Below are 15,506 nucleotides of genomic sequence, written 5' to 3'. Positions count from 1 at the left end.
AATAGCATTATTTTATTTTAACCAAGTTTTCACTATTCATTCATAATGATCTAACTGAAACAGACTATCAATAATTAGAAAGCCCCCATAAACTACTTGACAATTCATCTCTTACTGGCAACTCGATTAGGGATGGAACTCTAAAGATAGGAAAATTAGCAAAACCTTTGCTATAACTTGCACAAGTTCTTTGGCAGGTATAATTAAAATCTTTGTGGGTGCCTTGCTAACAAACTCAGTAACAGCCTTGTTTCCTTGCGAAGTACCTTCCTTTGTCATGCGAGTCATTTTCAAGATTATTCCTGAAGTGGTAACAGAGTGGATGTTAAGAAGATGAATCATTTTTCAAAGTTCACTTTATTTGCATTCGAGTTCGATGTGAACAAAGTTCAATCTTTTAAACTAATTACAGATGCATAATTAATATGAAAAAAAAGAAATACAATACCAAAATCCTTTTCTGCATCAGTTGCATGAAATATTCCAGTGTAAATTGATCCATTTTTCACATGGACTTCCACCATATCCCAATGAGACAGGTTGTGAGAAAAAGTAGCCGATCACGGGAAGAACTCTCATATCCTCCAGCCTTCCCACCAGCCACTTCACCTATACCAAGTTACTTAAATCAGGAAAATAGTTCAATAATAAGACATTCATGTAAGAGAATGTTCACCTGTAGTTTGATTTCTTCCCTGATTAGGTTTTCCTGACTGCACCTTATTCTCCAACCTAGCCCCACCCTCTATCACCTCTTCGACGGGGAAATCCATTAGCAGAAGATTTGGGAAACAGAGCTTGTGGGATATTCATCTCAGAAGGAAAAAGCACCTATAGAGTAAGTTTTTAGTATAAACTCAACACGTCTATGATCCAATTATAAAAAATTAACACTTGAATTTTTCAAATTCAGGATTTGCAAAATGGGGGGATGCACTTCTCTGCATAGCCACACCAATGTTAAAATTTCAGGGCTCTCGGTGTTAATCTAAAACTTCCTGCTTATAAATGTAGCATTATTACCCGTCCTCATATTGTTAATCTAAAACATTCCACCTATAAATGTACCATAAACCTCTAGGCTTCACTGTTGTCAATGGTCCATCTTCGCCTATTCTACTGGTTATATATGCATAAATGTTTTATTCTTTAAGCTTGACATAAAGGTTTCAAAGCCTTGTACAGTTGTGATGTTCAGTGTATAGCTCTAAAGAAGATAAATCAATCAATGTGGTAAGATCTAAAATTGCTCAGTGATGCACCAAATTAATTGTCTATTATTATAAGTATATGCATAATGCTTTTTCCATTACTGATTTGATTAGATTACAAATCATACAATACTATACAGAGAAGACAAATCTTGTAAGATGACAAAAATTATCAAATTTGTCTTTTGTTTCACTAGAAATAGAAAGCCTAAATCTCGGCATCACTTCCTCGTAAACCAATGTATCATGCACGTTAAAATCAAGAACGCAAAACAGCAAGTAAATTGTCGAGAAACTCTAAATGACAACCAACTTCAAATATGTACTGAAGAAAGAAAACAAAACGTACGTAAAACACTCCATCTCCACACCACGTAAACTTTTTTCCACAGTAGGCCTTGAATTGAAACATCATCTAATTAAAATACACTCACCCCACCTTTCGCATAAAAAACATAAAGGTGGCATTCATGAAAAACACTTGCCTCCAGCACAACATCAGGATTTATGTCTGAAAGGGTCTGAACAACAGTATCAGTCTTTGTCATACCAACCTTTAAAAGATATTTGAAAGTCAGATTATTCAAATTAAGGTACAAAGCCAAGCTTCTGGCTTTACAACCTTGCAAAACATGTAGTTGCATCAAGAAAGTTGGTGGGAATTCTATAATGTTATATTACTTTCAAGAAATATGGACTCACTATTTCATGAAAAGTGGCATTTTCCAACTAGAAGTCACAATGAAACAGTATGGAAAAGGATACACATACTCACTTGCTCAGGGCGAAAGAATAGCCTATTCATGTTAGCTAACTCCACTTTGTCATAACCGTACAACAAAAGGCGACCTATACCGCACCTTGTTAGCATGTCAGCTACAACACTGCCAACACCACTAATACCCTGCAAGTTCATTATCAAATATGCAAATTATTTGCCCATAGAGGCCCACCACCATGTTCATTATCAAATATGCAAATTTTTTGCCCACAGAGGCCCCAACCCTATGACACCAAATGTATACAAATTCATTGGAATTATCCCACAATTTTTTATTTTTTATAATTATACAATATATACATATATATATATATATATATATTCCATAAAAATGGTAAAAGCATCCTAAATCATAGGCCTACCCAAAAAAGCTTTCTTTGACAGTGAAAGTCCCCATTACAGAGAAAAGGCAAAAGCAGTGAAGTAGAAGAAGCAAGAACTGAATATACAACGAAAGTTAAGATATGAAAAAGATGATGAAAAACAGAAGCACGTAAAAAGATGGAGTCTCTGAACAAGAAATTGGGTAAAGAAGTAGCCGAGGAACGAAGGGGAAAAGAAGCGTTGGAGATAGTGTGTGAAAAGCTTGCGGTAGAAATCACTTTCAAGAAATCGGAGATTGATCGAATGAAAAGGGAGTTCGAGGAGGGGAGAGGGGACTGTTACCTCACAAAATGCATTAAATAAACAAGTGCGAAACACAATAAATCTACGAACTCAATAGATCCTCTAATTTCTTTAGGGGCCAACGAAATAGGAAGGGAGAGGGGATTATTACCTCGTTCGCCTGAACCTTTCACCGAAGCCTAGAAATCGTCATCGTTCGTCGCTTGTCATCGTGAGGGGGTAGACCGAGGGTCGTCGGTTGTTGAGCAAGGAGTGAGTGGGTTTATAGCTTTCTTAGGTTTCATTTAGAATCAAGATCCTTTTTTTAGAGATTAGACGAGGGAAATCTAGGGTTTTATTCAGTTGTCGACCGTAGAGAGAGAGAGTTACACTGATGAACGGTGTTTCGAGGTGACCAGGAGCCTTCGGGGGTTTCACGGCCACATGGGGGGAACCAATAAAAAAATTTGATGGAAACTGGAATGTCTGGAAGTGTATTTAAGGGCTCCAAAATTTGCGGCGTTTTTCCACAAACAATCAAACTATTGCGGCGTTTGTATAAAAACGCCGCTAAAGTAATAATCATGAACTCTATTTGCTAAAGTATTATTTTATTGTGGCGTTTTTTAAAAAACACCATTATAGATAAATTCTATTGCGGCGTTTGTATAAAAACGTGCTAAAGTACTATTTTGTTGCGTCGTTTATTAAAAACGACACTATAGATGAACTCTATTACTGCATTTGTATAAAAACGCCGCTAAAGTACTATTCTCTTGCGGCATTTATTAAAAAACGCTACTATAGATGTATTCTATTACGTCATTTGTATAAAAACATCGCTAAAATACTATTATGTTGCGGCGTTTATTGAAAAAACGCCACTATAGATTAACTCTTTTGCGGCGTTTGTATAAAAACACCTCTAAAGTACTACTCTATTGCGGCGTTTTTTTAAGAAACGTCGCTAAAGTATCATTTTGTGGCGTTTAGATTGTAAATGCCGCTATATGTTTAAAGTTTGTGGCGTTTACTCTCCAAACGCCGCTATAGAACAGTTTTGTTGTAGTGATTGTCTTTTATTTTTCAGATTTACTCTTCAAGAATTAAGCTAACATGGGCATTTGCAGAACTGGATAGAAGAAAGAACACAAGGCTACAAGACATCGAACTTGGCAAAGCCAATGTGCTAACAGGTTAAATCATCAAGTCCCTTCACTTTTTTTTTTAATTATTAGCAAGTTCTTCGTACTGAATGCACAATTGTTGTAGGTTTAAGATATACGTTGAAGGGTCTGCATGGTCCGTGAGTGAAAAGTACACCCTAGCTTGTGATTCTGTTACCTTGCTCGTAAGACCCCGATACTCTGATTTCTTCACCAGAGTTTGAAGCAATTGCATCATTATTGGCCCATTAAACCTGATGATAAGTGCAGATCTATCAAGTATGCTGTTAACTGGGGCAACTCCCATCTTGAAGAGGTAGTGATCTTCTTTATATATTGGGTTAATTTCACATCTTCAAACTATACTGTCGAATTTAAAAAGTGTCAGTATCGTATCAATCAAGTATCACTCTAACAGTCAACTTGGACATAAAATATTAGTAACTCAAATATGATGTATAGTACATATCAAACACGTGGTTCAAATTTTGCACCTGTTTGTCCTTATGGCATGAATTATAGCTTGAATCTGTTTGACATGCAATATATACAGCATTTGACATGCAGTAGTTAGGTATACAAGTTTTAATATTTTATCAACATGTTTTAAATATGTTCCGTATTTGAATCAGAATTGTCATTTAATTCTCCGGTCGATTTTAGATTGATGGAAGAATTTAATTAATATGATATTTTGATATCTTGAGGATTCAATTAGAATGTTTCTGAAGTTTAAAGACCAATTTAGAATCTGTTCTTAGTTTAGGAATGTTTTATAGAATTAACCCTTACACGTATATACTGTTTTCCTCATTCCATTTGTTTGTTCAGGCAAAGGCCATGGGAAAGGCAGCAAGTGAGTTTATAAAAGAGGATTTAAAGGTAGACAACGTGTATGACTACATGTTTCATCTCTGAAACGAGTGCGGTAAACTGATGAGATACAAGCCCACCGTACCCGAGAAAGCCGTCTAATTATGTTCGGAATCGATGGCCTGTCCGGCCAGAGCCCCTGCACCATGGCACCATGCCTCCGCCGTATGATCCGGCATTGCTACACGCTTTGCTTAGCGAGAAGGAGAATTCGATGAAGCAAGTAGACGAATGGGAGAAGAAATTTAATGAAAATCAAAGGTAAGCAGACGAACAGGTGAAAATGAGATTGTTTGCAGGAAGCTTAGGCAAAATGCATTATTGTGTCAAAAGTATTGAGTTATTATTTCTCATGGACATCGGTCCTTATTTTGTACTAATAATAGTAGACAAAACAAAACCGATAAGAGAAATGTCTGATCAGATTTCTGGTCATAATTATATAACCCAAAAAAAAACGAAGAGATATTTATGGATATATAAGGAAATTCTTCATGTATAGCATGTTCTACACTAATCCGAACATGTCGATTTTGAACTACTTCCAACTTAAAATTGATATACCCAAAACAATCTAAACAGGAAATTATTCAAATTTAAAATAATTTAAAACCCGAAATAATCTTAAATATAATGATTTGATTTAAAAATTTTAAATGATATAAAATTAAAACCGATTCATATATTATCTAATGGTAAAAAAATTTCAATAATGCATCTGAAAAAAATAATTTATGAAATAATAGTACTCATAGATTAATTGCTTAAATAGGGTGAATGCTACATGGTGTTCCATGCGTGTTTGCCATAAAATTGCATGGAATGCATGGCGTCTTAAAGTTGACACCACTGCATGCCCCCAGACATTAATCACGTAGTCAAATCATAAAAGCTGAATTTCTTTTTTCTTTCAGCTATATGTATGTAGAATGAATTCGGGAATGATGATCTAAAAACTAAAGAAATGAACAACAATCGGAAGAGAATGCAATCTATAGAGGAAGCAATTGTAAAAAAGATTAATAGATGGAGCATTTCAGAAAATTTGATGCGTTTTTTCTTTCGTTATTCTAATTGTTAGAGTAATAACTAGTACCCAAATTCCTTAATTATATATATTAAAGTTTGTGATCTAAATTTTATTTCTAATCTAAAAAATTATTATACAATCCATTTGGTGAAGAAATAACTTACATAGAAAATGTAAGAATTTGTATTGGATGTATAAGCTCTTGGACCATATATATATATATATATATATATATATATAGGATTCTAAAATTTGATATACTCTTATATAATTCTCTTATATAATATTTGATTAAATTTGAACATAAATGATTGTTAAACAAAAAAATAGATATGAAAATGAGAAAATGGACATAGTTAACGGATCAAAATGAGTGGTAAACAAATTATTTTATCATCTCGTTTCTTTTTCTCTAATGTTAAAATGTTAGTCCAACCGGATGAGGTATAAAGTTCATTAAATAATATTAGGGTTTAAATACTAATGTCATAAAAGAAAATAAATCGAGTTGAAAAGATCACTCTATAATTTGTTTTTACGGTATTTGATTTAGATTAATTGATGTTACTTGATTTCTTATTTTGGGTTATTATTTGCAGGGTTATTTTGTGCTTGGGAATTGTTATTTCTGTTGGAGCGAATCTGCTTTGTTCTTCCTTTTTGTTTTGTATTTTGTTTGTTTGTTTAATGAAGTTTTTTTATACGTTTTTTCCATCCCGCTTTTTGATTTATAATTCTTGATTAATCGTCGATTATGAAAGGGTTTTTTAATGAGATTCAATTTATTTTTTAAAAAGAAAATCATATATCTGAGAAGGAATGGAAATCAAATGTTTGAAAGTATATTTACAATAAATTAAAGTATAAAGAACTGAAGAGTTACATTAAAGCTACACGATGAATGGTAAAAAAAACAAAACACAAAACCACACACCAGAAAGTGAATTCTTCCAGGCAAGAAAGGTTTTGTAAAACATACACAAATAAGGGATACTCGGAGATGGTGATGGTCATGACCGGTTGGATCCATCAATGTTTTGGGAGAAGAAGAAGAGTTAAATTGCACGGCATTTAATAATGTCGAAGCTCATTTCACTAGGATCTGTTGCCTGCAACTCCACTTGAATGCCATCCAGTTCCCTCTTGAATCTGTCCTTTGAGCTAGCGTACACCATCTTACTTCTCACCCTTGACGTATCGGGTGACCTGCAAAATACTTGAACAAAAATGAGACAGAGATTATACAACCCCATTTCACATTAGCTTCTTTGTTTTTGTTTTTCGTGGGCAGCAATGGCCGAAGTTTTTGCTTTTCCAAGTTGGAACCAATGTTGAATAAATGGCCTAGAGGTGTATACAGTAGGGTTACCATGCAATGAAGAAGATTTTGCTTTTCTGGCAATTCTCATCAGTGGTGAAGTCGAAATCAAAGACAGCATATCGGCACTCGTCGGCAGGCAGAGATGCCGTGAACTCCTCGTAGGTCGACTCCGGGTTCCCGACTTTATCCACCACCACTTGTTGCTCATGAATCTTGAATATGATGTACCGGTAGTTCCTCTTCGCCTTTAGCTCCAAGAATTTCAGCTTACATTCATCATCAACAGCCATCCCGGACGCCGCATTCGCCTATATATGGAAACCAAGAACAACAAAATACATATTAACCGTTCGGCGTATCTGATTTGCATATACGTACATCGATGGATGCATATATCGATAATCAGTGCATCAAACATAAAATCAAACATAAATCCGACATCAGAAAAGAGACCTCACCATTTTGTTGTCCAAAGAGAAAGAAAGCCTTTGTGGGAGAATGAAGAGTGAAAGAGAGAAATGTAGTATTGGGTAGGATATGAGTAAGAGATCCTTAATTCAGGGGATGGATTCTTGGCTGGCGAGACAAATGTGATGGTGAAGAGATATTTGAGGGCGAAAACAAAGGCTACACACCTCTACCAATGCCTCCATGCCCCAATTTATATTGTTCCCTATTTTTACCAGCTACAGGTTTTGGCATTAGTTTTTCATACTTTATTCAAAAATAATATTAGAGTTTCCGCATGCACACGTTCTCGATTCAGATTTTATTTTGATTTAAGTCCACTTTATATAAATTATGTCCGGATTTATTCTAATATATAGTCCAGATATTTTGCTTATTAGATGATTATTGACAAGATACTGACATTGAAAGAAGGGTAAAGTACACTTATTATAATGTGGCAAGGAACATTTTTTTAATGGTTCAATAAATTTAATGACTATTTTATATAATATTTGAAAATCCAGCGATCAAAAGAAATATTTGAGCATAATTCAATGACTTCCGAAGTACTCTACTATTGAAAGAATTCATTCAATAAGCAATGAATTGAGGGGGAAATGTAAAATTCTCAATGTTATTTCAAACAGGACCAAATACTAAAACAGGGAGAAAATAGATGCATATTTTAAAAACTATAGCACATTAGTGAACCATACAAGCATCTGCCGGCCTTGATAACAAACGCTAGTCATGAATTTCAGGGGATGAGAGAGTTTTCATCCTACAAAATTTATTACTTTAGGCCCTTTATGCCTTTTAGAATTTATCTTAGCGTCAGAAGCATTGTCCGTTGACTGCTGTGTTGCGAAGTCATCCTCGAGATCGTCTCCGCTAATGAATTTCGTCACTTGCCCTCTAGGCCTTTCAAAGCTTCCGATCGCTGAAATCAGGAAACGATACAAAGGACATAAGGTTAACTTTCCACACGCATAACCCTACATCGTGTGATTGCACGTTCAGAAAGAGAAAAAATATGATTCCATTGGAAGAAAAGTTTTTAGCAGGTCAGGTATACATTGCTAGCATGTGATTACTTTCATCATAAAATAAGTTGACAGATTAACCTACCAACACTGAACCTGTCATACTATCCTCAAAGTCATCAAGGTTTTTTCTTCGAAAGCAGTTGAGGTCAATATAAGAAGAGATTTACATCATATAAGCATTATCACAACTGCTCCAGCCCCAAGTTTGTACAGCTATCTTATCTTATAGTTGAAAACATAAAATTCAGGGTAACGGGAAAGAGCATTACACGCTCAAAGGACCAAAATTCTTCTCCTAATAAGATCGTTTCTTTATTTTGTCATTCTAACTTCTTATCATTACTTAACAAGAATAACAAGACCGACAACCCCAAATTCGCCGAGAAACTTTTGAAAGATGCTTGTTTCCTCCTTTTTCAACCTAAAATAACTAAAGATTTTAATGGTTCTTATTAAAACCAGATACGACGCGAAAATCTTGTCCCCAAACAGCAACAACTTATCTTGGGGGTACTGAGTACTTAGAGAAGTTCACTAAATGAAACAACACTTGTAAAAGAACAGGGGGTTTCATTCGAGGTAAACTTAGGTTACAGTTATATGAATTATGCCAAACAAACAGCAGAACAGTTGGGATAAATCCCCAAGTTTGGTAATGAAAAATCTTACATGTGCCTTCTCCATTAGCTGCAGCAGATGCTCTTTTGCCTTTATCAGGACAATCTTTGGCTAAATGGGTTACACCACCGCATATTTTGCAACAACCGCCCTATTGGAGATCAAAAAATCAAGTGTCAAATTGGTGAAGAGAAAGAATGCTGAAATAAATTGAGACATTTATCAATGAATATCCACATAATAAACATGATGGCTGCTCCGCAAAACACATACGACACTGCATTACAAAAATAAATAAAAAAACTACAAATATGATTTATTCGAACATACCTTCGGATAGATTCCATGAGTATTTTTGGGGCAGTTTTTGCTCAAATGTCCAATTTCCTTACAGACAAAACATTGGGCAAATTTAGTCCCCTCTGCAACAAAAAAGATTTTATTAATCATCATCCATAGCAATAAATGATGAACAGCTCAAACACAAACAAACCATAATTGAGAGTGTGAAAAAAGTATGTTTAGAAAATATATTTACCGACGATAAACAATCTAGAGCTTCTCATAGATGAAATTCTCACAAACAAGCCTATTCGAGAGCATAGATTCTGTAGGTCTAAATCATATTGTATGCTAAAAGATAAAAGCTACCACAACTAAGCTAGAATCAAATTCATTTTGAAGATAAGCATTTGAATCTATTTAGATTTTAGAAAGAATGAATCATTTAACACTAAATATCCTAAGAGAGACTCCGTGATTCACATCAGAAATTTAAGAAGGTAATTGTAATCACAATGGTAAACTAACACACTCCAGATTTTGCATTCCAGTTCATTGAATCATGAGGATAAAAGAAACCAATGTAAAGCATTGGAACATACAGCATCGATATGAGCAAATTACCATCTTGAAGAGGTTGAGGACATTTCGAAAGTGAATGTCCAGTTTCTCCACAGTTGTAGCACGTCTTTTTATCCATTACATCAGGGCAGTTCTTCAGACTATGTCCACGTTGACGACAGTGCAAACATATCTTTAAACATCAAAAGTAAAAGAAAAGCTCATAAAAAAACCACAAATAAATCAGGAAAAAATGGGCTGAAAAACCTGAAATCAAAAGAAAATCTAACCATATGCTTCTCCCATTGAGCTTTTTGAGGGCAAAGCTTGGCAATATGATCATTGGCTTTGCATATATAGCAGCTTTCACCAGGCCTCATGCCAGGAACTCTAAGTGGGTGTTTTCTAATCCCCTTTTTGTAGCCATTATTGGGTTCTTTGGGTCCTTCTTTTTTGCGCTTGAACTTGCTGCTTTGTTTCTTCTTCCTCTTCTTGTCTGGGTCTTTCGCGGGGGTTGGCTCTGGGGTCGGAAACAGCTCGGGGTGCGCTTCTTTGTATTGTTTGCGAGCTAATTTCTGTCTTTTGTTCGCCATATTCGATCAAAACTGCAGAGAGGGTTTAGGGTTTCAAACTTTACCCTTATATAATTTCCTGGTCTATCGAGAACATGAAGGAAAAGTAGGGTTTGGGCTGGGACACAGTGGTGACGAGATGCTTGTCTGACGGCGGGATGTTAAAATTTTAGAAATATAATTCTAGGGTAAACTATTCCCTATATCAAATCTTAATCTTTGTATTATTTTTTTATTAATATCTAAATATATATGATTATAAAATTAAATTTTAATTAGTTCTATATGTAATTATACCACTAAGTAATTAAATGACATATTATGTGACTATTTTATATTTTAGTTAATTTTGGTTTTTAGTTAATTTTGGTTTGTGAATTAATTTTATTATTAAATTCTAAAGTATTTTTATTGTCGTTAGTAGTAAATTGTCGTCCGACACCTATTATTATTTACGATAAGAATAATATCATAATATGTCATTTTTGTCGGAATCATCTTTTGGGTGGGCCCGAAATTGGGCTACGACTTGAATGAATGGGTTAGAGTCGTCATCAATCATTTTAAAAATAATATTTAGGTTGATCGGACACCATCCTACCTGATCTGCGCCTTACCAAAGATATGTCGGATTCAGGAGTCGGTTACAGTCAAGGAAGGATTTGTTGGATATATGAACTGCAAAACTACACCGTTAGCACTGACTGAAAATATAAACAGTAATTAAGAAGAACAGATTCGTAAACCGTGTCGTGGTAAGAACCACTGCCTTAGAAACGAATTCGCCTCGATGTGTGTAATCGCTGCAGTAGGCGGACCGTCCCCCGAGGTTAACACGGTCGCTCCGAATTCCGTACACCCGAAACCGGAGTGGACTGCTGGTGGTATTGCACTTCTGATCGGAAAGCACTCAGAGAGAACTCATAGAGAGAACTTTAGAAAACACTTTGGTAAGTGAATTGTGAATGTTTTGGAGTGAGTTGAGAAGCTGAATATAGCTCTCTATTTATAGGCTAGAAATAGGGTTAAAGTCGTCCATAAAATTTCAGGATTAAACCTCTTATTTGTAACAGCTGAAATGACTAGATGAACCTGACTCAGAAATAGTCCAGGTTCATTGTATCATTATTCAGCTGTTATAACTCCCGAAATTATATAATGTAACCCCTGGAATTAAATCAAATAACTCCTGTAACTCCTGATATTAACAGCTTGTCTCCTCTGTACAAAGCTGTAAATCAGTCCAGGTACATCTTAACGTTTCTGATTTAATTTAGGAATAAACTGTTTAATTTCTGATAAAAAATAATTCAGCTGTTATTATTTGAAATTCAAACAGTCCTCAGCAGCCTATAAATATCAGTTGATATCTTTCACATTTTCCATTTGTTTCTTTCAAAGAGAAATTCCTCAAGAATTTTCTCTAAAAAGATAGTATCCGCGCGGACGTGTCGAAGACACGTATTACCACGACCACGACCACGACCTCGACCTCGACCACGACCACGACCACGAGCCGAGCCGAGCCGAGCCGTGCCGTGCCGTGCCGAGCCGAGCCGAGACGAGACGGACGGACGGCGGCGGCGGTGCGCGAGAGCCCCCCTTGTTCTCTATCACTCAACAAGGAAGTGGAATGTCAAGCCTTAAATACCATTCCCAATAGTGTTTCCAACACTATGTGGGATTGAGCATTACCAACATTCCCCCACTAATGCGAAAGAAATCTTCTGAAACTCGAAAACAAGCTTTCCAGAAGAGTAATAGCGAGATTAGTTGCTTAAGCACTAGTGAACATATCTGGAACTAGTACATAGTGATGATGAGCAATCCTTCTCTTAGATAAGTGAAACTAGTCTGGAACTTTCTAAGATCAGGGTAAACTCATAACACACAACTAACCCCTTCATCCACCTGAGTCCTCGATGTGTAAGATATATATACAAAATTATATATTTGGCCATCTTACCTCAGGATTCTAGTAAGTGTGCTAGAAAAATAGCCCAACATTTTTCATAGAAGGCGGCTAACCCTTCTCACTTACATAGGTTATTTCATCAAGTTTATCTCAACATAAACCACCCTTTAAAAAGGAATATGAAATAATTAAGAGCTTTTATAATAGCTCAACCTCACAAAGGGTATGGTGACTTTTTTTCAAGTTCATTATAAATGAACCACCCAAACTCTGGGCTAAGAAGTCATTAAGAATAAATATTCAACCTCATTTATCGGTAAATTCAATAAGTCCTTCTCACTAGAACCATCCAAATACTTGGATTTGAATTTATTAAGAGTTTAACAAACTCAACCTTTCTGTCGGTAAGTTCATCATTTCCTACCCACTCACTCTGGGTTATGAACTTATTAAGAATAGATATTCAGCCAAAATCGGTAAATTCATCAAGTCTTTCTCACTAAGACCACCCAAAGCCTGGGCTATGAATTTATTAAGAGCAATTAAGCTCATCCTGGGCATGCACATTATTCATCATAGGGATAGGCAGTAGGAATGTGCACTATGAGTCTTTCCATGGTTTCGTTTGACCACATGGAACTTAGATAACTAAGTTGGGTATCCACCATGAATTCCTCAACCAATGGGCTTTAGACCCATCCCCCTCGACGAATCTAGGACCAGCTTCCGACTTAACCCTTTGGTAAGTGGATCTGCTAGGTTCCTTTCCGACTTCACATACTCTAAAGAGAGCACTCCATTCTTTATCAAGTGTCTAACTGATTCATGTCTTATGCGAATGTGTCTTTTCTTACCATTGTAAGCTTGGTTCTTAGCCACACATATCGCAGCTTGTGAATCACACAACAATGAAACTGGAGGAGTCGGTCTTCCCCACAACGGAATATCTGCTAACAAGCTTCTGAGCCACTCGGCTTCTTGCCCAGCTAGGTCAAGAGCTATAAACTCTGACTCCATGGTAGAACGAGCAATACAAGTCTGCTTTGATGATTTCCACGAGATCGCTGCTCCACCCAAAGTAAAAACATACCCGCTCGTAGAGCTTACCTCATCATTATCAGAAACCCAGTTGGCATCACAATATCCTTCCAATACCGCAGGAAAGCCAACAAACTCAAGTTTCCAATTCACAGTACCCTTAAGATACTTCAGTAAGCGTTTAAGCGCAATCCAGTGCTCACCACTCGGATTATGAGTATATCTACTTAGTCTACTCACAGCATAAGCAATATCAGGCCGAGTATAGTTCATTAAGAACATTAAACTTCCGATTAATTTAGCATATTCAGTTTGGGAAACACTACTTCCTTTATTCTTAACTAGATGTATGCTAGGGTCATAAGGAGTTCGAACAGGGACGACATCAAAACTGTCAAATTTCTTTAGCACTTTCTCTATATAATGTGCTTGACATAAAGAAAATCCCTTCTCAGTTTTGGTAATTTTGACTCCTAAGATTACATCTACTTCTCCCAAATCTGTCATCTCAAACTTAGTGGACAAGAAATTTTTAACTTTGTTAATGGACTCAATGTTAGAACTGAAAATCAACATGTCGTCAACATAAAGACTTATGATAACACATTCAGTTTCAAACATCTTCGAATACACACAAGCATCCGAACCATTCACAACAAAACCAAAACTAAGAATAGTTTTATGAAATTTCTCATACCACTGTTTAGGAGCCTGCTTAAGTCCATAGAGTGACTTTTTGAGTCTACAAACTTTGCCTTCCATACCAGGTGCCTCAAAACCTAGTGGCTGCTCCATGTAAATCTCCTCATCTAGATCCCCATTCAAGAAAGCAGTCTTAACATCCATTTGATGTACCTGCAACTTATGAATAGAGGCTAGTGCAAATAATGCACGAATCGTTGAGATTTTTGTAACGGGAGAGTATGTATCAAAGTAGTCTAAACCAAACCTTTGAGTGAACCCTTTGACGACTAACCTTGCCTTGTATCGCTGAATCGAACCATCTGGCCTTAGTTTCTTCCGGAAGACCCATTTGTTGGAGATTGGTTTGAATCCCTTAGGCAAGTCAACTAATTCCCAAGTATGATTAGACATTATCGATTCTAGTTCATCATTAACAGCGCTTTTCCAAAAACTAGCATCGATAGATCTTATAGCTTCTTCAAAAGTTTTAGGATCCTCATCTAATAGAAAAATTTGAGCTATAGGATCTGAAATGAAGTCTAAATCATTTATCTCAGAAATAAAGGAAGTAATAAAGTCTGGTCCAAAAGAGGTTTCAACTCTTTGCCTTTTACTTCTTCTAGGCTCAAAATCAATTTGTTCAGAAGACCTAGCAGGTTTACTAGAAGAAGTTGATGGAATATATTCTATTTGTGTTTCAATATTTATTCTCGGTTCCTTTAAAGGAAAAGTATTTTCAAAGAAAACAGCATCTCTTGATTCACAAATAGAATAATCTTGTAAAAGCATGAATCTGTATGCAGCACTATTCGTAGCATACCCTATAAACACTGCATCAACGGTTTTAGGTCCGATGGTGGACTTCTTAAAGTCTGGCAAGCCCACTTTAGCCAGACACCCCCACACTTTCAGGTATTGTAAATTAGGAGCGTATCCTTTCCACAATTCATATGGGGTAGAATCTAATTTCTTATGAGGAACTCGGTTCAAGATATGAGTTGCCGATAGAATGGCCTCCCCCCACATGTTATCAGATAACCCAGAACTTATTAGTAAAGAATTCATCATCTCTTTTAAAGTTCTATTTTTCCTTTCGGCTATACCATTCTGTTGAGGAAAATAGGGGGCTGATGTTTCATGAATTATGCCATTCTTTTCACAAATATCTTTTAAGAAATTAGATCCATATTCACCACCTCTATCAGATCTAACTCGTTTGATTCTCCTATCTAACTGATTTTCAACTTCTGCCTTATAAATAAGAAAGAAGTTTTCAGCTTCATCTTTAGTTCTTAGGAGATAAACTTTTGTATATCTTGAATAATCATCTACAAAAGTTATGTAGTAGTGTT

General features: G+C 35.9%; 1 protein-coding gene, 1 long non-coding RNA gene and 1 pseudogene across 2 annotated transcripts; 1 reads left to right on the top strand and 2 right to left on the bottom strand.

Annotated features, from left to right (window-relative positions):
• Positions 1–821, bottom strand: LOC120117974. The gene is made up of 3 exons (XR_005515708.1): positions 677–821; positions 449–609; positions 1–302 (listed from the first exon to the last, which is right to left on the bottom strand). It is a non-coding gene; the product is annotated as an uncharacterized LOC120117974 (long non-coding RNA).
• A 2,874-nt stretch (positions 822–3,695) lies between these two features.
• On the top strand, positions 3,696–5,039 carry LOC120117953 (annotated as a pseudogene).
• A 1,648-nt stretch (positions 5,040–6,687) lies between these two features.
• Positions 6,688–10,650, bottom strand: LOC120117057. The gene is made up of 8 exons (XM_039137398.1): positions 10,236–10,650; positions 10,009–10,138; positions 9,433–9,524; positions 9,154–9,253; positions 8,218–8,378; positions 7,447–7,539; positions 7,037–7,296; positions 6,688–6,873 (listed from the first exon to the last, which is right to left on the bottom strand). Exons 1-8 carry the CDS (start codon positions 10,536–10,538, stop codon positions 6,723–6,725), a joined length of 1,290 nt encoding a protein of 429 aa, XP_038993329.1. The 5' UTR covers positions 10,539–10,650; the 3' UTR covers positions 6,688–6,722.
• Positions 10,651–15,506: the final 4,856 nt, after the last annotated feature.

The sequence above is a fragment of the Hibiscus syriacus genome, unplaced genomic scaffold (genome assembly GCF_006381635.1).
Source record: "Hibiscus syriacus cultivar Baekdansim isolate YM2019G1 unplaced genomic scaffold, ASM638163v2 tig00000916_pilon, whole genome shotgun sequence".
In the NCBI taxonomy this organism is placed as follows: Eukaryota; Viridiplantae; Streptophyta; class Magnoliopsida; order Malvales; family Malvaceae; genus Hibiscus; species Hibiscus syriacus.
This window is presented reverse-complemented; position numbering and strand designations above follow the sequence as displayed.